Consider the following 20,995-nt stretch of genomic DNA (forward strand, 5'->3'; position numbering starts at 1 on the left):
ATAAACAACCTATACCGCGCCGCGTATCTTTACAACCACAAAATCACAAAAAACCACAAAAAGGACAAAAATCCTTGAAGGGCATCATCCGTTAACTATTTACACTTTGTTTTCATCGTTAATCTCATTGTCAGCTCTTCGGAAGCAGTTTTGCGCACTTTCTTATCTAAATTGTATATTATTCATTTGAGTATTTCCGCGATAGACAAAAAATAATCTAAATACTAACCAAAGTCATTCGTATGTACACCATGTCCTTGTACGGAACACAGCTCTAGCGATTGAGGATAGTTCAGCGCGACCTTGACACTTCCAAAGAAAATACGATTGCAAAATTGATCCGTAAACATAGATGGGTTGAGCAAGAGTACAAGAGAACTCGGAGAAATATTACGTTCGACTTGTGCGGGAATGGTTAAAAAAAAAAAGGAATTTTCTGAAATGAAAGTGGTGAATATCGTTTCGGATGAGAAATTGGGACTGGAACGGAAGACGAGGGCGCGCGCGTCGTGGCGCGTCGCCCTTACAACTTCCGGTAGAGACACGTGACCCAGCTAACGGTCGGTGTTGCCCTGAAGCGTCATGGAAAATTCCCATTCCCGAGCAACAACCCTCCCCCCCTTCTCTATGTACATAGCCCCTGCTCGCCCCCACCCCAGCCGAGTCCCCACTATGGCGTTGTCAGGTACTTGTATAACCCCCACTCCGGCACAAAATCTCCTTCCCCCACCATCTGTCCATTGGTACCGGATGTGCGGCAACGTCGCAACCGTTAAGTACATAAGGACTAGTGGTAGGGAGGGGAGGGGAAGGGGGGACGGTAGGGGGGTACAAGAAAGAACTGGCAACGTGTACCACATTCAAATCTGGACGGAACCCGGTCGGCCTCTCCGCTCACCTCTGCACTAAACAGCAGAAAACGCGGGTCGCGATAGAATCGCGTGTAAATTTGGAACGAACGAGCGACACGCGTTCCGTGCGACAAATCCAAGGATCTTTCGGTGCGTGTACGCGTCTGGTGTGTGTCTGTCTCTCCGTTGTCAAGTGATACAAGCACAGCCGAACTGAATATCACAGTGGGAAAAGAGCGCATTTCGCGGCGCCCTCGTGCGACTACCCTTTCGCTTTTCCCTCCCAGTAAGTAAATGTAAATTTCGCGCGCGCGCACCTAGTTTCATGTGTAAATGTCACGGGAACGTAGGGGTAGCGTGACCGTGTGGCGGAAGTGTTGTTTCGTGCCGTGGAATTATGTGTATGGACATTCAGGTTAACGAGAAGAAGAAGAAGATGAACGAGAAGAGTGTCGACGAGGACGTACAGATCGTCGAAGCCCGAATCAACAAAGGTAAGCTTTGAGGTTATGGGTGGCGGCAACGGCGGCCGCGGCATCGGACTCGCGCGTATCGTTTCCCCCACCTTCCCTCGTCTTGCTTCTCTATCTGTCTCTCTCCTCCGTACGATCATTTGTATTCTTCTCTCGCTAGTTAGTTATTCCCGTCCTTTTCTTCTCCCATTCTGTTTCTCACTCGATTCTCTACCACATCCAATCACGTTACTCTCGGTGTTGTGTGTCAGTGGCCAGTCCTTCGGAATACACATCATGCTTTCTGTTTTCTGTGAGCTGCGCCTCGTGCAGACCCGGCGAAACGTGGGTCCCCCACGATGCGACTACCTGTCAACGTCTCTGCGACATACTCGCGTTTACCATTTACCGTTCGAACATTTTACACGTGGACCTACGAAAAACTGTTTTTATCCGTCCGGAAAAGATTGATGCACGTTCCCCATCGATTTCCCGGCCTCCCAATGTTTGTGTTAGTGCCAGTGCCTCGTTATTAATAATCCTTTCGTTTGTAAACATTCCACCTTGTGTCGAACGTTCTCTCGTGCTGCATTATGCGGGGCAACCAGCTTTTTCGTGAAATATTAATTATAGTAATTAACGAAACCTACCTCGTGTGCAAACAAATCCGAAATTCTTCACGTATGAATTTACTTTGCAAAATTTAATTAAACGATACGCAGTAACGTTCAAATTAAAAATGCATAAAGAAAGTGTTCCAACAAAGCTTTTGTGTGTTAATTAATTATTTTATCACGAATGTAGGGGTCACGTGACTTCGCAGGGTGCATACAAAAATAAACCAGAAAATACAATTTCTCGTTGATTTAAAATTTCGTCCTGAGATTATGTGTAAATAATAGATATATAATCTTCAAAATAAGTGAATATTTTGTGACCATATATATTCGTTAAAAATTATTCTTTACGTACTGTTTACTTTGATTGTTTACAATTATCAATATCAATCCCGAGTTTTGATAGAATCGCGAAGCAGGATCAATAGAAGAATGTTAATTCTCATTTCATTTTACCCGCGTATGCTTGCTGAAAATGACGTCACGGTTTATTTAAAGCAAACTGTAAGATGATCCTGGTATGTAATATCGTAGATGTTTTTTAGAAAGACCCTGTGTAACGAATACATAGATTAGAGTATGAACAAGAAACATGAAAGGTCCAATTTTTCATTAACAATCGCTACCCTGTTATTCGAACCAAAAGAAACGTTTTCCTACAGAGGAATATTTTATTCTGTGCGAAAATGAGTTTGTTCAATTTATAAAAACAGCATGTCATTGCACGTACATAATTTCCAATTCGATTCTCGAATTTGTTTACATTAATTGATTTAACAGTCAAAGATGTTTTATGATATGTGCCATTAAAACCGATATATGCTTCGTCATGCCACAGCAACCGCACTATAGAAAAAATGGTTTATGAATTGTTTTGACGCGAGTACTAACATGCAATATAGCGCAGAATATTTTTCGATTGTTAAACGCGATTGTGACTTGTTCATCAACCAATTCGATATCATCCTATCATTCAATTATTTTCATGTGCGGTTAGAATCGAATTTGTTGGGAAGAGAGTTTCCCTCGTGTTTCTATATACACGTAAAACATCGCAATCGAGTGTGATTAGTAACATCAATGCATCGTTCCACTATTAGCAGGTGAAGAACTAAGTGATACAACACTAAAGGTCGAAGAACGTCGAAAGCGTATCGAGTATTGACATTGAAGGGGGATAGTATGGCAGCCGTCTTTGAATTTGTTATGATCACACGAAATGGTATTATTTCCACTTAATATGCAAAGTAATATTATAAAAATCTCGACTGTTGCTCATTATAATTGTTAGCGCCGGTTATTATGACAACAATGTCATTTTGAAATATGCAAAAACTGATAGTACATAGCTTCCCTGCAAAATCAACTCTTTAATAATACATATATTCCATTTAAAATCTTTAACGGCGTAATACTCTCGTTACTAAACATTCCTGATACGCCTACAATCATTTATTTTTGTAACATATTTTTACATTTTTTATTTTCATATAAAATGTGTCTGCTAGAGCCAAAAGATGGCGGTTAAAGAATTATTAAAAAAAGCTCGAACACCTCGGGGTAATAGTTCCGTGAGAATTTTAATTTCAAACAGAATTATATCTAAATTTTATTGTAGCTAACTGTAAAGTTAGAAATAGAGGTAGTAACGTCTTTCAGATTATTGGGTCCGTTCTAGTTCAGATCTCTATACTTCGTGTAACACGGATCGCAGTTCGCTTCTCCAACCGTCCGTCCGACCGCCCGCCCGTTTGCTCCGCCATCACATATATGCAAAGGCAGCTATATATACTGTATATACGAGAGCGCGAGCTAGGGGGAGATATGTGCAGGCGTAGTATATAATGTACCCGCTCCCTATGTACTACATAAGAACCGAAGAATGATGTAACAAAGAGGCAGTTTCACGAAGTTTGCCGAGCTCTCCCGAGTCGGCGGCGGCTTCGTGCAAGTCGCATGCGTGCTTGTGTACGCATGGAGACACACACAATGAAACTTGTCAGCTGCTGCGAGTGTACGCCGCCATGTGCAATTCTGCGGAGTTGCGCAAAAAATTACGTCTACAAAAATGATAGAGCATGCTTGGACGACCCTTTTCCATCATAGCAATCGAACCGTTCACCTTTTCTTTCCGCGACAACTTTATTCTTTCTCTCGGCATGAAATAAGCAATGCGGTAACCTTCGCGTCGGACGTCTTATCACGATGGAAGGTAGCATGTTTCATTCATACATGCCTAGATGTACAATATTTCGCCGTGTTACGTAACATTCGTTTCTAGGAAAATCATAATTGAATAAGACATAATAGGGAACCTATCGCGTTGTTGAAAAAGAAAAAAAAGATCGTACCAGAAAAGGAACAGGAAACACTGGTGAGATAGGGAAAGGCAAAATGTGGTTATGGCAAAGAGAATGGTTAGATTGGAAGAGGGCACATCCGGTTCACCGCCATATTGTTCTTTGGTAATCTCTTCCCCCTCCATTTCCAACTGCTTCCCCTCCGCGTATTTGCCGTGCCTTCACTCGGCATAGCAACAGCAGCAATAGAGGACTCCTATAAATAGATCGCTACAACCTTCCAGTGTTGCCAAAACGACTGGCCCAACGTGTGGCGTCGAAGAAATCGAGCCTATCAAGGCCGCGTCCTCCATTTTCAGATGGCAACGTCGCATTATTCTAATGTTTGACGAAACTGGTACAAGTTTCACAGTCTCTTCGTATATATAATTGGTTTCAGCATATTTTTCATTTGATAAGCTTCTAAAGGTTCTCCGAGAGTATATCATTCCGCACAAGGAAGCATATAATATACGTATATATCTACACTGTTTGTGGAATTTATATCGCGTTGAATATGATAATGGTACAACTCATTTAGCATGCTTTTTTTTATTGCGTGCCTCTTTCAGGTATCGATCATGCGACGTTGCTTTTTTTCCGCATACATCTTCTATGCATTCGTATATATTACTGAAAAGTGAAAAAAGCGACGAAGTGGGCGTGCCTGCGGCGAGAATCGGCAACGCTGCGGCCGTAAATCATGATTAAAATAATAAGTATAATACATATGTAGTACATAGAGCTGGCCGGCGGGTATATGTATGTAAGAGCTGCGCAGAGGCACAAATAGCAACGTTCGTCTGGCTGGGTTCTGCGCAGCTTCGGTTCCCCCACTTTTGTTATTCATCCCCCACTATCACGCAGAATCCCACGGGTAAGTTCCAGGAGTGACGGTGGGGGGTAAAATGCGGGTGTTAGAGGAGAGAAGGGCACCTGAAACCACGACTATATACCCCCGCGTGCGTTTACCAATCTTGGCACTTTGCCTGAAAGAGCATATCGACCGTGCGACGTTGTCACATCGTCCGTGCGATCTTACGCGCTGGCCCTGGCCACTCTTTGAACGGTATGTACCTAGCTGCTGCAGCCGATCCCTGATACACGATGCGAAATCCGATCAACGATATATGGTTCACCTATTTATATGATTTAGCGAATGTGACTTGTGCAAAAGATATGGTATACTTACATATCGAAAAGTAGATATCATAAAATTAAACAATTTAACTATGTGGTAAAGATGAAAAAACTCGAGTCACAATACGATATATTTCTGAATGATAGTTATGTATATGGAAGTCGTTTTTTTTATGACTGACCATGGATGTCGTTAGGTGACAGAGTAATGGAAATAAACATATTTCGTACACTTATATGGTGAATGTTCTCCACTTCTAGTAAACAAATTTATATATACATATATTTTTTTATAGCGCAATGTAATACAGGCGCAAAGCACTCGATGACTCTGTTTAAGTATATGGTGCGCGCAGGAACGCTATTCGTAGTCTCGGCGTGTTTCGAAAACGCAGTGCTTCGAGTAAATACAATATATACGAGTTATGTACTATAAGGTTTGCCACCCGTTTCTGCTTCGCTCTTCCCTACAGTTCTTATTCGCTGTCGACAATGTGCGTACAGTCAGTTTCAAATCGTTGCGGAAACACGAGTCATCGTGTAAATTTTTTAATACGTGCATTGTCTCTTCCGTACAGATGTTATTGACGGATTAACTAACCAGGTGGATTTTACGTTCGTATAATAACAAAGAGAGTGATAAACCTTTTTTACTACGAGGGAGTTGATCGTCGGTCACATGGCACAGAACAGACATGCGTATTAACCAAGGACATAAAGATTTTCCAATTTTTTCGTATTTTCATCGGCACTTGTGTGTGTTCGATATTATAAACCAACGCGGATTGACGATGTGTTAAATGTATGGTGACAATTTAATATTTTAGTGTTGGTGTACTGAACATTTATATCCATATATACGTGTAAACACAACATGAGAACTATTTAAATAATTAGTTGGAGGATCTTATTAACTTCATAGTATAAAATCGTGTACATCCTTCTCTTGTCACTGTTCGGCATCGACTAAAGAACTGCCGCCACGCAACGCTCTTATATACCACTGTGTATCGAACATCAAAGTTCGCGACTATATCGCTTGTATTAGGATAAAGAGAACCACTCGATATTCTACATTTCTTTCATATCGAAAATATCAGTGCACTGTTTTCCACGTTGAACCTTTAGTATTCTGTCACCACTTAACCAATTTAGACATTAAAACACATATTATTGTTTGTTGTCGAACCTTTATATGCGGTTGCATTTGGGTTCGCTTAACGCAAATTGCTAGTACATGCATTACACTCCCTTTATGCGAAGAAACTAGACACTATATAATTAATAATATTAGACGTAGCAGATAGATGGCGACAGTTATCGGATAGCTTCCTAGATCCATTTTATCCCGAACAATAACGATCTTTCCAGATAATACTTATTTGACACTACGATAATTAATTTTCCAAATGTCAAATCCGTAATTATATCTTCAGAAAATTGATCCAAATTTCGGCTGTCCGTAGTGATCGAAGCAGTACTGCGCATAGAATCAATGTTTCTAAATTTGGAAGAGTTTCTCGTATACGTTACACATATAGTACATATTTTGGAAATTATAAAGATTTAGTGGCTTGTTGTTGTGTTATTACTTGAAGTATACTATATTGGAGTGAACTCGAAGAAAATTCAAAAACTCAACACGATGGAATAGAACCTGGATAATTTGAAGGGACGATTGTGCAAAAATATTGAATGTATGTGATACAAATGTCAGATGGATTCCTAAAAATGGAAAGTTAAAGCGAGATGGTCGTGTATGCCCAGAGGACGACACTGGACATGTATACAGTCAGGGATAAAAAGATTGGACACCCTACTAATTTGTTAATTTTTATTTAATTGAAAACATAAATGAAATTTCTTATACATATATCGTTTCACATCGGTTTTGTTTGTTTGGCTCAGTTGGCAAAATGTCATTGTTATTGTTCCGCATGAACTTATTTAGAAAAATGTAAATTTTCAAGACAAATTAATGGGACAAAAAGATAGGACACACGTTTAAAACAGGAATAGATGACGATAATAATTTATCAGGAAAATGATTCCGTTTCAGCAAAGGTTTCTATAATTTTTTCATTGTTTTCTCTCTTAATTGGTGCCATTCGTGTACGATGCGTTGTTATAATTCATCAAAAGATAAAAAATTGGTTCCCCGGATATTTTCCGGTTTAAAATTCTAGGTTTAAATCCTGGTTTAAAATCGCACGCTTTTAATATAACGTTGACGCAGGAGGACGGCCAAAGCTCTTTTTTGTTCTATAATTGTCTGGATTTTTAAAAACTTTACCGATTTCTACTTTGACTTGAGACTTGGCAATACTTTTCTCGATACAATTTTGAAATGATTTCCATTACAAACGCGCTCAATGTTTTTCCACGGCCTATTTTACGCTGAACGAACAAAACTATTTAGATCAAATACTATGTACGTCTCGCGACACACGACATTAACATTTCCTGTGCAGATTTACAATTGAGAAGAGAAAATACGACGCGTGTCCAATCATTTTTATCCTACTCGAGGACTACAATGTTCGCGTCTTTTTCCATAAAATTTCCGAGAAATTTTCCGTACACATATTCACAGCTACGTGTACGAATACAATTGATTTACTAAAACGTACATACAGTGGGTGTACAAAGTATTCGTACACCTTTTAAAAACTAATAACTTTTTTATAATTGTACCAAACAACCTGATTTTTTATAATCAATTAGAAGCATTGGTTTACGAAATGATATGCGAAGAAGATTTTCCAAATAATTGTAATTTACAAGGTTAAATGCAAAAAATAAAAAATGCATTTTTTAAACTTTTTTCTTTGGGCCCACATTAAAAATTTAAAATATATATTTTGCAGATCTATGTCAGTGATACACATACTGAACATTTCATCGAAATCGGTTGACGCAGGAAAAAACGACACGCATCGAAAGATGGACGATTCTGTTTATTTTTAAGCAGAAACTGATCAAAAGTCGTGTAAAACTTCAATTTTCATCATTTTTAACCGCTTGTAGCTCGTATGTATGCTGATCGATTTCGATAAAATTTAAAGCGTGTGTATAACTAACATAGATCCACAAAACACATATTTTAAATTTCCATTAAGGGCCCAAATAAAAAAGTTTTAAAAATTGCCTTTTTTATTTCTGCATGTAACCTTGTAAATTATAATTTTTGGAAAATTTTTCTTGCATGTCATTTCGTAAACCAATGCTTCTAATTGATTATAAAAAAATCAGGTCGTTTGGCACGATTATAAAAAAGTTATTAGTTCTTAAAAGGTGTACGAATACATACTTTGTACATCTACTCTGTATCTCCTTCGGATATTTTATGGAAACACAAAGAAGCATAGATGTCCTATCTTTTTGTCGGTGACTGTACCTAGCGGTACAGTCCGAGTGGAAAACTAAGCGTATCGCTGTGGCCCGTAGGATTCGCGGTCGGCTAGACCACGGAATGCCTAGTGTCCCGTGCAGCTGCAGCCAGACAGCTCGATGCTACGGCATGGCCTACTGGGCGGCCTGGAATCGAAGATTTGCAGACGCCAAGTTCGCGTAAAATGGCGCTATCCTCGACCGAGAGCACCTTAATCCATGGCAAAGCTTCGCCGGGGTCCAGAGATACGCCTGATCAAAGAACATGTACGTAGTCAGTGTCAACGGGTACCGTCTACGTATGTTTATTCTACCCTCGATGTATCCCTCGAGAGCCGAGCGTGGTGAACTGTTTCACGCCACCTGCTATAATTGTAGTCAGCGGGACAAAGTGAAACGTCGAGGGAAAGCGTGAAAACTAGAAGCCGAGAGAGTCGAAACAGGACGAACTTTTCCTCCATCTGAGAGCCTGGTTCTTCTCCTCGTCGTGTAACATGGTCGTGTGTCGTCTCATCGACAGTGCACAATCGGTAGACGGACGCACTCTCCGCGTATAACCTCTTTGCTGGTTCGCGTTCACCGAAATGTGATTTCCCTTTAAGTAAGGCAACACGCAAAACACCATTGAAGATGAGGAACGACATTACGGACATGCATACTGCGACCGCTGATAGCAGCACGGACGCCATATGGCTCGAGAAAAGGAGTCCGTCACAGACGGCGCCCGATCAAGTGTCATTCAGTACGTCCTAAATACATCTTTCGGAATCAAAGAAGAGATGTTGCGTTTCGCCGAATTAGTACATAGAATCTACTTAATCGTGTTTCTTCACAGTACACTCCAGCCCGTTTTCGCATTGACTCATTCTTTTCGTTTGGAAATCGATGCTGGTAGAAAAGAGCGCGAGGATTCGCTTTTTTTCCTCTCCTTTCTTCGTTCGGTTCGCGGATATAGACGAAACGAACGGTGAAACTTTCGTACGTTGTGTTCTGCAGTGACAATCGGTGTATGTAGTTCGTTTAAATGTGATCGTGATGATTTATCATGGAATTACTTGAATGTTTGGTAAAATTTTATTCAGTTTCGTGATAATTATTTGTTAACATTACGAGATTTGAGAGCGATAAAATTTTTAAGGTTGCGCGCGCGCGTGTGTGTGTGAAGATTAAAAATAACAGTAATCGTACATCATATCCAAATGAAATGTATCGATTCTTGTGATGCATCGCAAACGTACAGATTCCGCATTTCTTTCGCATAATCGTGCTTGATATGGAAGCGGATATAATTACGTGTACGGCCGTTATTGTTTCTACCATAGGCTTGTCGTTCGAATATTAGTGTTTGGAAGTTATGCAACTTGTAATTAAATAGTGAAGGAATCGCTACATTAGTCATTCTATCGTGTGAATTATTTTCACGTAAACGGTACCTCTGACATGCGCACCGTTTCGTACACGTGTATTACACCGTCGAAAAAATGTTCGCATCGTGAGGATCTGTTTGTAAACTAAATCTGAATCGCACTAGATAGTGTTGCAAATAATTAGAATCGTCGCGCTCTTGTGCAGTGCGTACGGCCTGATGATAACAGTTAATTTGCCCGTGTTCATTACCGATTACACATCGTCATCATGCATTGACACGCGAATGCCAGTTTTCCCGCGCTCTTCTCCATCGGCTATAGCTATAATCATCATGTGAGGTGTTCCAAAAATGTTGTACTTGCTTGAAAGGGATAATCTCTGAGGTCACGCTTGAAGTAACTTTTTCCGTTGCGAAAATTTTCTCCACGGCTTTGTCCAGGAGTTATCAACGAAAACCACGGACCAATCAGAGCACGGCTACAGTGGGCAGATCCCGGCTCAGCCAATGTCAACGCCCTGCTCGGTGGGACCTCTTGTCGGGCCGGAATTCCTCCGCTGTAGTTGCACTCTGATTGGTCCGCGGATTTCGTTAATAACTAGACAGCAGTAGACAGCAGATCGTGATGCGATCATAATAAATAAAATAAAAATGTTCTACTTGCATTACAATAAACTTGAGTGACATTGAAACTTATTTTCTTTCATAATATGTTTAATAGGCTGAAAATAACGTGACAGTATTTTTTAATTTTTCTCATGTTTTCACCGTTCTGTATTACACCTATTCATTTTTGTCATAAATGCATAAAATTCGCTGTCTATTAATAACTCCTGAATAAAACCGCGCACAGCACTTGCGCAAACGAAAATAATTATTTGGAAGTATGTACAACATTTTTTTGGGACACCCTGCATAACAATTTGGAGTGATCCTGTTTCGATGAATATCTTGCATTAGATTTTTAAAGAAAAATTGTTACTGCTCTTTTGTCATATACCATTTCAGTAGTTACTTTTCTATTGACTATTTGTTTCTGTTGGACTATACATAAGAATATTGATTTTTTTATAAGATGTAATAACAAATAGCTAGGGGTATGCGAGATTCCCGAGAATTTTCGGAATTCCCGACAATGCACGGGATATAGAATAATATTTTGGATTCCCGAAAGTATCGTTATTCGCAATTACTTTCTACAATATTACCAGCATAGACATTCCCGACTAATAAGATATGTAATCCTCGAGAACACAATGGCTTTCAGATTCTTGTAATTATTGGAAGTATGTATGGAGAAACTTCAAAATGTCGGGAATCACAAATTTTTTCGGGAATTCCGAAACTTTCGGGATTCGATAATTATTTATTCTTACTTTTATACGGGATTAGATATACATGATTGATAAAAAACGATTGAATATTTTAAGCTGAAGATATGAATATACACTTTATTTTTGCATAGACCTAGTTACCTTAAAACAAGAATACAATAAAGCATAGAAAAGTCAAAATTCTTTTGTAAGTTAACACTAGGTTTACTGGACCCATCAAAATGACAGGTTTTAATATTTATAATTTACGATTATTAAGATTATAAAGATGCATTTATTTCTTTGATTTCTAATGAAAGTAATGTAAAGTGGACGACTTCTAGTGGTCCGTAAACCTAGTGTTAAGTCGAAATCTTGACTACAAGTCAGTCGACAACTTGTACAAGATTAAATCTAATCGATATATTTTCGTTGATTTGTTTCAGCTTTTGATCAAGTTGTCGTTAAACAAGAGCATCCTGATGAGGCGGAAATCCGAGAATTGGCTGCCAAAATGGTGGAAGCAAACAAGGCGAAAATGGTAAACGTTCCAGGGACACAACAACAACAACAACAGCAACAACGGCCTGCAGCACTGTGTTTCCAAACGAATATACCAAGAATTTTAAGATTTTTTGATAAGAGGCCCGCCGATTCATCGACCGGCGTCGCGACGAAACCCCCTCCGGCTGAAGGGAAACTACCACCCGATGATGAGAGTCAAAGAGGCAGATTCGGATGGACGAGTTTCGACGACTGTCACATACCGTACATATTTCGCTCCGGCGAGAAATATTGTGCAGTACGAATCCTAGAATCTAAGTTGCTGAACAAGTACCTGAGCTACCTGCACTCGGACATCTACAGCTGCACGTGCATTAGGAGTTACTATATTACGGAAGCTGAGAGTAAACTGTTTACCGAGATCAATGTGAAACATTGCGAGAATCAGTTCGGCAGAGAACAATTCACGTGTAAAGATTTGGTGGTGCGTCTATCGGACGCGAAGGAGTTCTACACCTTTTTAGACGTGTGCTACACGAAATTAACTGCAGGTACAAACCCGAATGTATCCAGCGGCCACAAAGCGGACAAGTGCGGTTTCATCCGAATAAACAAGGAATCCGTTGTTCCTTACACTGTGAAAGATGGCCTTCAATACGTTCCCTTGTTTTATTTCGAGGGCGAGACTGAAAACTTAAAGCTGAAAGCGGAGAAACTCGAGGGGTGGGACTTATCGTATTTGAAATTTTGTTGCAAAGTACAGGGTATACGCAATGAACTGTTTGCGAGTGAGACATGCTCAGTGATTAGTTTGAACGACATTAAAAGTTATTTCCCTCCCGGCACTGGTTTCGAGGACTATTGGCCGACCAAAGTTATGGACTCTCAGTTGTTAGTGAATAGTAAAGGTGGTGGCGGGGGCGGTGGTTGGACAAAACAACCTCCGACACCACCAGCAACTAAACCTGTTTCTGTGCAAAATAATGTGAACAAAGCGACAATTGACGCACGTGCAACTCCTATGCATAATATGTTACCATGTGGATCAGTTGCCAATGCGTCTCAAGTACAACGTACTGTCAGCCAACCGAGGCCTGTCACAACTACGCATCCTGCGCATTCTTCGCCAACGGTGCTTCCCTCCGGAAGACCAAACATTGTGACACAACCAATTCTGAACACAGTGCAGAATGTTAACGGATGGACAGGGCTTGTTGGTGGTCAACCTACTTTTCAAACGGCACTTGTTTCTCAGGCAAATTCCATTATACGAATGCCGTCATCTCTAAACATGCACAATGTAAGTTTCACTCAAAAATATCAAAATTTGTAGCTCTAACACAATAAGTAAAGATATTAGACCTTCCTAGGATCTTCTCGTCAATTATACATTCGAAATGTAGATGAGAATCTTGTGAGAAATCTGATAGTTATATTAACCTTTCGGGGATGGACATATTCTTTCGAATCGGGCGGTAAATTCAAAAGTAGAAACCAAAATGTTAAGTGCTGTGGTATCGCTTGATGACAATTCTTCAAGTTTAATTCACAACCTTTTCATTGCAAGGCTCGGTTCAAGCTGCCCCAAAATATTACGGAAAATTGAATATATTATAAAGTACAAGATCAATAGTATAACTGTAATCTCTTATTCGTAGGGAAAGATCTGATTTACTTTTATCAGTTGTAATTATTATCAATTCTAACACAATAAATTCAAACTAACGATATTTGTGTAGTCAAAGCGAGGTGGACAGCTATTGTAATTGCTATCATATCTCAGTTTTCTTCTTTCAAAAGCAGACAGTAGCAGTCTACACTTTGGAACATTTGTGGAGACCTGTGAGCCAAATTATTTTTTTTTGGTAGTTTAAGAATATTTTGAATTAAGTAATAAGAAAGTATATCACACATTATCTGCATAAATTAATTCAAGTAAACTACTGAAAGCTGTTGTTTGTTACAATAATCATTGTTAGATAATAGATTTCATGTATACAGTAGCGGACGAAAGATTAAGACCGCTCTATAAAGATGACGATAACTTTTTTAATATTGTACTATACGATTTGAACTTTTTTGGGAAGCTAGAGCAATTAGTTTACTAAAGGATGTGAAAAGAAACTTTTTCAAAAATTGCAATTGATCGGAATTGTTGGAAAAATACTAAAAGTTGAATTTTTAACTTGGAAAAATACTAAAAGTTGAATTTTTAACTTGGGAGAATACTAAAAGTTGAATTTTTAACTTTTAGTATTTTTTCAACAATTCCGATCAATTGCAATTTTTGAAAAAATTTCTTTTCACATCCTTTAGTAAACTAATTGCTCTAGCTTCCCAAAAAAGTTCAAATCGTATAGTACAATATTTAAAAAGTTATCGTCTTCTTTATAGAGCGGTCTTAAATTTTCGTCCGCTACAACATGAAACATAATATTCGCAGATTTCGTAATATTACAGAAAATTTCGAAACGCTGTCATTTTCTAACCACCTTGTGAAAATTCTTAAAGATGAAAAGTAAATTTTTATCGAACTCTTGTTTTTTGTGTTCGCTTCAGGATATTTTGATTTTGCCTGAAGATTTTATCTGCAGTCTAATCGTCAGCATTGAAAGTTTGAATAGCGAATCAGAATAGCCGTTACGTTGCTATTAAAACTTTAGAGATACTCATTTATTTTATATTCAATATATTTAGATTAATTATATTCAATTTTGATGACGCTCGTGAATATGAATTTTATATTACAGCAAATATCTGCGCAACCAAAAAATTATTCACAACAAACAAGTAGAAGTAGAGGGGGTGGTGGCAGTGCAGCAGCTCAGTACTCTGGAGTATACCCAGTTACAACTATGCAGACTGTTGCTCAAGCCCAACCACCCCCTCTTGTAAGAGCAACAGTCCATTCCAGTCAACCTAATCTTGGGTAAGTAATACATTGTATTCTTAAATATTGATGTCTCTTAATATGTTCTTTTAAATATTATAAAGAAAACTTTGAAATATTCAAGACAGTTTTGTTGTTTCACATTTAGCATTTCCTCTTGACTTACATAGCGTTACCGATACTTTATGCTTGCTTTCAATTTAGTGATCGAATACAGTATATTGTATTCTAGGTGTGAGTTTAATGTTAAGAAGCACGCAGTGAATCATATTGTTAAAACCTGTTCGTACTTGATATTATTCACATCTAGTTACTCTCTCTATTATTTTTTTGTTCTTTTTAACGTTACTCGAAATACATTGCAAGATACAATATAATTGTTCATTAAACAAATAGACATATTATTTAATATATCGATACGTTTCTTTTAATGTTCTTTATAAAAATTTGAAATTATTATATTGAAAAAATAGAGACTGTTCATACGATATTTATTAGAGTAAGATGAGCATGCAGTATCAAATTTTAGGGTTCTTTTATTTGAACATACACAGTTTGTTTTTGTGAAATTTTATTATTTATTATGTGGTGAACCTGCACTATAGCTTTTTGCATTTGTACATACAACATATGATTTTTTTGTATAGTTATCCAACCTATGGGAAGGATGACTGGTGAGTCCCTGTAAAATGTACTATAGTCATGATTACTACATAAAAGTAAGATAGCATGCACAAGAATACTATGATTAACCATCTTTTTATTTCCGCAAAACGCAATAACTACATATTGCCTGTATCGCCTCGTTCAACTTTACTCATGTATTCACTCTTTGTTAATGTTTTTATTCCTTTCGTTCACTAAACGTACATATTCCCTTTCGGGAAGTAGCCTTTTTTTTTATTTATTTATGATTCAGGTTGTAGTCAATTTCTTTGTCTCCCATATTTCACTAAATTAGATGTTGATATACATGGGAAATGTAAAGAAAAGTATTATTTGTTATCATTATATCGGATGTTTCACTCTTTCTTGAAATTCTTCGAAAGTATAAAAGTATTACTAAAGTACAAGATCTGCTAGAGTTTAGAGACATTCATATAAAGTGTACAGCTTAGTACAGCTTGTCAAATCTAGCTGTGTGGCTGAATGTCCCCCGCAAGGGGAAATGACCCTGCTGCGCAATGGTAAATAGGCGGAACTTCGCAATGATAGAGAACTGATCGTCACCTGTCAAACGATGCAGGTGGCGACAGTTCAGTTAAAAAGTAAAGCGACACAAGTGTATTCACACAAGCATGTAAACAGTTGTTTTGTATGCTTACTGCTGTAAGAAATAATGGACAGTACGCACTTTTGACGAGGTGCTTCCTTCTCTCGTCGAGTGCGGTCTTTGTTTTTGTCTGCACATTCCTAAGTTTTGGTCAACCGCACAGCTAGATTTGACAAGCTGTACTTAGTACTGTTAAACAGGTCAATGTATACATTTTGTAGGGAATCTCTAATGTATTATATATTTGTGTATGTATTTCTCTTTGCTTCGATATACTCTTTTTACAAATACATGGATTATACATGAGATATATACAATAGCAAATATTACCAAGTATTTCATGTTTCCCAAGTATGACAAATCAGTTGACCTAGAATAATTTTCTGCATTTTTATACTTTGAACGACTTAACGAACAATTTTTCTATTTTAGGGTCACGTCAACATATACCACACCTTCTTTAGGTGTACCCAATGCTGTCACTGCGAGTACATACCCGCAAATGCTTGGTCTAAGCGAACAAGTACAAGCTCTAATGCCATCACCTACGTCAGCATCCACATTGTTACATCCGCAAAGTCATACACCGTCTGTACATAACGCATCTCATGCAAAGTATCCTCCACCGTTAATACCAGTTAATGGTAACAATAATAGTGCCAGGTATGTAAATAAATATCCTGATTAGTAGACTGCGGATCTTTATGTATTTATGGCCCCTAAAAATTTTCAAAAAATGCTAGAATATAAAATTCCACAGAATCTCGAATACGAGTTTTATTTATTTCAGATCTATAGAGGCTACTACCATTGAAAATAAGATTTTATTTGTTCCCACTTTCTCTCTTGAAATTTGTCTAAAAAAATTAGGAATTGCATAAACATCCGCTGTCTACTGATTAGTATGTATGCGATACATATCTCGAAGTATATGTGTAATTTCTTGAACACGTGTTTACAGAGACTCTAGGGGTAGAAAACCATTAATACCAATTCCAGAAGCACATATATCTCCCTGTCAAGTTCTACCTTATAAAATTCAGAAAGCACTCGTTGAAGATAAAATGGTACCATGTATTAATTTCAAGCCATACATCAACTCGGAATTGTTGATGACGCTTCCTGACTTCGTCGCTCATTATTTTCCTGGCTGTGACATTGATATTTGTCGACAAGTCCTCACGGATGTGTTACACATAGACTTATATCAAGGAAATAGGTAAGACAATTTCTTTCTACGTAATTTGTGACAACTAATACTATTATTATTAATTTGATATCTTCTCTCGTTGTAGGTTACAAATGAAAATGTTAATGGAAGCAAGAAAATGTTCATCCTTTCGCGACGAACTACCTTTAATTCAAGTGAAAAGTATAATGAAATACATGCCCCAGTTGAAATATATGTTGATCAATAGAGGAGATATGGCAATGCCGGCACCAGCGCATTCTTCAGAGGAACACCCATCCAAAAAGCGGCAACGCACCAGCTAGGATTGGCTACAGCCTTACTGGCCTACTTATGACTATTATCATTCGGCATTTTAAAAAATGCCGATCACTTTGACTCATGTGTAACAAAACAGCGTTAACCTGCTTTGAGGAAACATAAAACACAGATGAATCTATATTGACGTCATGTGCCAGAAAGAGTGCACGAATCTGAAGGATTACCTTTTATATACAAGGAATCTGTGACACACTGTGAGCTACTTCTTTCTCCAAAGTGTATCTATGAGACGAAAGTCTGTTTGTAAATAAAACTGAGATGTATAAAACTAGCGTTGCACAGTTGGCAAATCGACTATGTTTTTATATTAAGATCAACAACACACATTTCTTTGATATATGGTTTGAAACCAGACATTTCGAAGCACAGATTTTAAGGCAAAAAAACAGAATACACCGTAACTGTCAATAAGATCATTCCTCATTCTTTTTTTTTAATTTCATTTTTCTACCTCTGCTGCAGAGTATGTTACATTTAGTATTTCTTTGTAAATAATAAATGAAAGTTTTAATCTTAATATGTGATCCGGAGAAAGAAAGTGCTGATATGCGATTCATTGATGGACATAAAGTGGAAGTAGGTGTGTCGTTTAAAATTCGCCTACACTCCCTTGTTTGAACGGATATCAAAAGAAATTTGGCATATGTATATTTAAAGAAATGGAAGTAATGCTTCTTCAAGTTCCTAGCTATTACTAATATGTATCCTGATAACTAGCTGCAAAATAATTTAATAATGTTAACAAATTCACAACAATGATTTAACTGTACGCGTAATTTTCGACGTGAATTTAGCCAAACTTATTAAATAAAACATTATCGAAAATTTTTGAATGTTGGAAAATTCTATTTTCTAAAATTCAATTATCAAGATCACCGTACACAGTGATGCAGCTAATTCTGTTCTTATATTGTCAGTGTGTAAATAATGTAAGCAGAAAAACGCAGCTTAGGATACCATTAAGAACATGACACATTAACAATCAATGAGATATGTATTACGAGTACAATCATTCCAGAAAACGTAGGCGGTATGCAATTGATTCTGTTTCATTTTCATTAGATCATACTGTTCCTTTATGATACGCTTAATAAAGTATTGTTAATTTTCTAACAAATTAGTAGTTGAACAATTGTTTATACAAAGTTAGAAACTGTTGTAACAGTTCGGTTAATATTAACGGATTCCATGCTTGTTAAGTATTTCTTCAACGGCAAACATATCTCATGAATGTTAATTTCTTTAATGTTGATCTAAAAGACTCTTATCTGCACAAAGGAAAACCTGTAATTATTTTTGAATTTCTGGAAGTAGAAAACGGCGGAAAACTACTTGTAAGTCTGCGAAACTGACAAATCGTAGAACTTGTAAAACCGCCTAGATGGTCTTCCGTTTCAAATCCTTTAACGACAGATTCGCTATTGGAGGAACCTCGTCTGCCACGTCGAATTTGTTCTTTCTTCTTCGGCCCCCTTGCCCTTCTGCTTAGTTAGAAATTGCCTGTTTGCCTTTCTCTAGTTTCGGCTTCTTGGCTTTGTTACCATTTTTAACGTTTTCGCAGGCTGAGCGGTTTTAGTTAGCTTAACGTTTCCGAATATTGTGTCTGTTGATCCCCATCCATCGGTGTGGAATCTGACGTTTCAGGCAAGGCTACCTCTAACAGCGTTTACGTCAACTTATAGCCTCGTCACGAGCAGATGCGTAAACTTGACATCTCTTGTAAAATTTACAGCCGCGTCCAAGTCGCGACATATATCATACCAGAGTTGGCAATAAATTGTTCGTTTGCTCCCCTCGAAACTGTATGCGACAAAGTGAACTCGATCGCCTCATTTTTCGCGCACGCTGTGGACGTCGCGACGTTCACGAACATCCTGGCTCGCAACATCGCCCTATCGGATAGTCTCTTTTTGTATGGAAGAAATAGATTTAAATCTTTATAACTTGAAGCGCAAGCTCGTTCGAAAGCGATTATTTAATATAATTTTTCTATATTCAATTCAAAGAAAATAAACAAGTAGGGTACGACTAATTAATAAAAGTGAAATCCAATATACAACGTATAAGTACATGGTTTCAACTGGTCCTGCCCTCGGAAAAGAGGCTTAAATTAGTATTACTGACTGATTAACTTTCACATTCGCTATTACTCGTAAAAGAAGCTAAGTGTGTATATGCAAGAAAAGGTGTGTGTATGTATATATGTATGGAGATATAATTATAGTGATAAATTAATGCTGACCATCATGGATTTTCCATATTATGAGAAAGGCTTTAGGCATCCTGTTACGGTGGAAATGGTATATTTTGTTATTTATAAATTACATTTAGTCATATCATAACTTTCAAAGATTCTATTGCCATTGAAAAGACTATATATATATATGTACCATGGACTGGTGTCTACCCTTTTTGTTCAATGTTGACGAGGGGAAACAAAAAGATAGAGATAAAACAACACAAGAAATTTCTATACGAAAAACATTCAATGAGAAAAATGTGCAAAGATTCTAAAATAAAAATATTTTAATGTTTGCATTTAAACGACCTGCCAAATTGTAATCTTTCTATTTCGGTGGAATAAATTATCGAGAGACACGAGCCGATAATTCATTTAACGAGAATCGTTTGGTTTCACAGGCGTATATATACGTGTATCGTATTGTATATATTTTGATCAGTGAAGTTTATTGCGTTGATGTTGTTCTTGTATTGAATTACGCATGCGTTGTTACAAATAAGTAAATGCAATATTTTTATGAGCGAGAAACGGAGGAGGTATATTGTAAAAGATGATGAAACACGGTATGCGTGCTACGGGGATGAGATACACAAATATGAGTTCAAGTTCGAAGAATTTCTTAAATTATTTTAGTAATAATTCCAGTACACATGATTACTGTACACTACTAATTATGCTGTATTACTGCAAATGGGCGAGTAGAATAATGTATTGCTCGTAGTGTGTCTCGAAATAAAGAAAAGCCGAGAAAAGACGGTGATCCGTGGGGCCCAGTCCAAAAAATTAAAACTTAATTATTTTTTAGTATGTTAGATTAGAGCATTTATTTGTTAACACATGTTAAAATAATGCGTGTATTATACTTTACCACATTATCATCTGTACATATAGATCATAAGAGTTAGAAGTACTAGACATTTCAAATAAATTCATGATATAATTAATAAAGTGTTGATTATTTTGTGTATCACGGTTTTTTAATCTTAAACATTTTCAGGGAAACAAACGTTACATTTCATAGCACGTTACGACTCGCAACGAGAAGTTGTGATTGATTGGTGTAGGTGAGCTTAAGATGGTATCAAACATTGTTACCGAAACATATGCG

The 20,995-nt window shown here is 37.6% G+C and overlaps 1 protein-coding gene across 13 annotated transcripts; it reads left to right on the forward strand.

Annotated features, from left to right (window-relative positions):
- Nucleotides 1-837: 837 nt before the first annotated feature.
- On the forward strand, nt 838-20,835 carry LOC143207520 (uncharacterized). 13 transcript variants are annotated; one of them, XM_076421101.1, is made up of 9 exons: nt 838-1,345; nt 8,847-9,056; nt 11,915-13,272; nt 13,773-13,814; nt 14,723-14,901; nt 15,510-15,536; nt 16,568-16,798; nt 17,097-17,354; nt 17,431-20,835. In XM_076421101.1, exons 2-9 carry the CDS (start codon nt 8,975-8,977, stop codon nt 17,627-17,629), a joined length of 2,376 nt encoding a protein of 791 aa, XP_076277216.1. In that variant the 5' UTR covers nt 838-1,345; nt 8,847-8,974; the 3' UTR covers nt 17,630-20,835. The 13 variants fall into 13 exon arrangements, with proteins under 13 accessions (XP_076277216.1, XP_076277212.1, XP_076277221.1 ...); XM_076421099.1 differs by lacking the exon at nt 838-1,345 and adding an exon at nt 5,351-7,096; XM_076421100.1 differs by lacking the exon at nt 838-1,345 and adding an exon at nt 5,351-6,201.
- The last annotated feature ends 160 nt before the right edge of the window (nt 20,836-20,995 follow it).

This window comes from Lasioglossum baleicum, chromosome 3, assembly GCF_051020765.1.
Source record: "Lasioglossum baleicum chromosome 3, iyLasBale1, whole genome shotgun sequence".
Classification (NCBI taxonomy): Eukaryota; Metazoa; Arthropoda; class Insecta; order Hymenoptera; family Halictidae; genus Lasioglossum; species Lasioglossum baleicum.

What these genes read in the sequence shown, in the direction of transcription:
- LOC143207520 (XM_076421095.1), top strand. Translation starts at nt 9,420, where the DNA reads ATGAGGAACGACATTACGGACATGCATACTGCGACCGCTGATAGCAGC. An exon ending in CATCTCTAAACATGCACAAT is followed by an intron (nt 13,273 to 13,772) that starts GTAAGTTTCACT and finishes TTCTTTCAAAAG; the next exon opens with CAGACAGTAGCAGTCTACAC. An exon ending in GACTTATATCAAGGAAATAG is followed by an intron (nt 17,355 to 17,430) that starts GTAAGACAATTT and finishes CTCTCGTTGTAG; the next exon opens with GTTACAAATGAAAATGTTAA.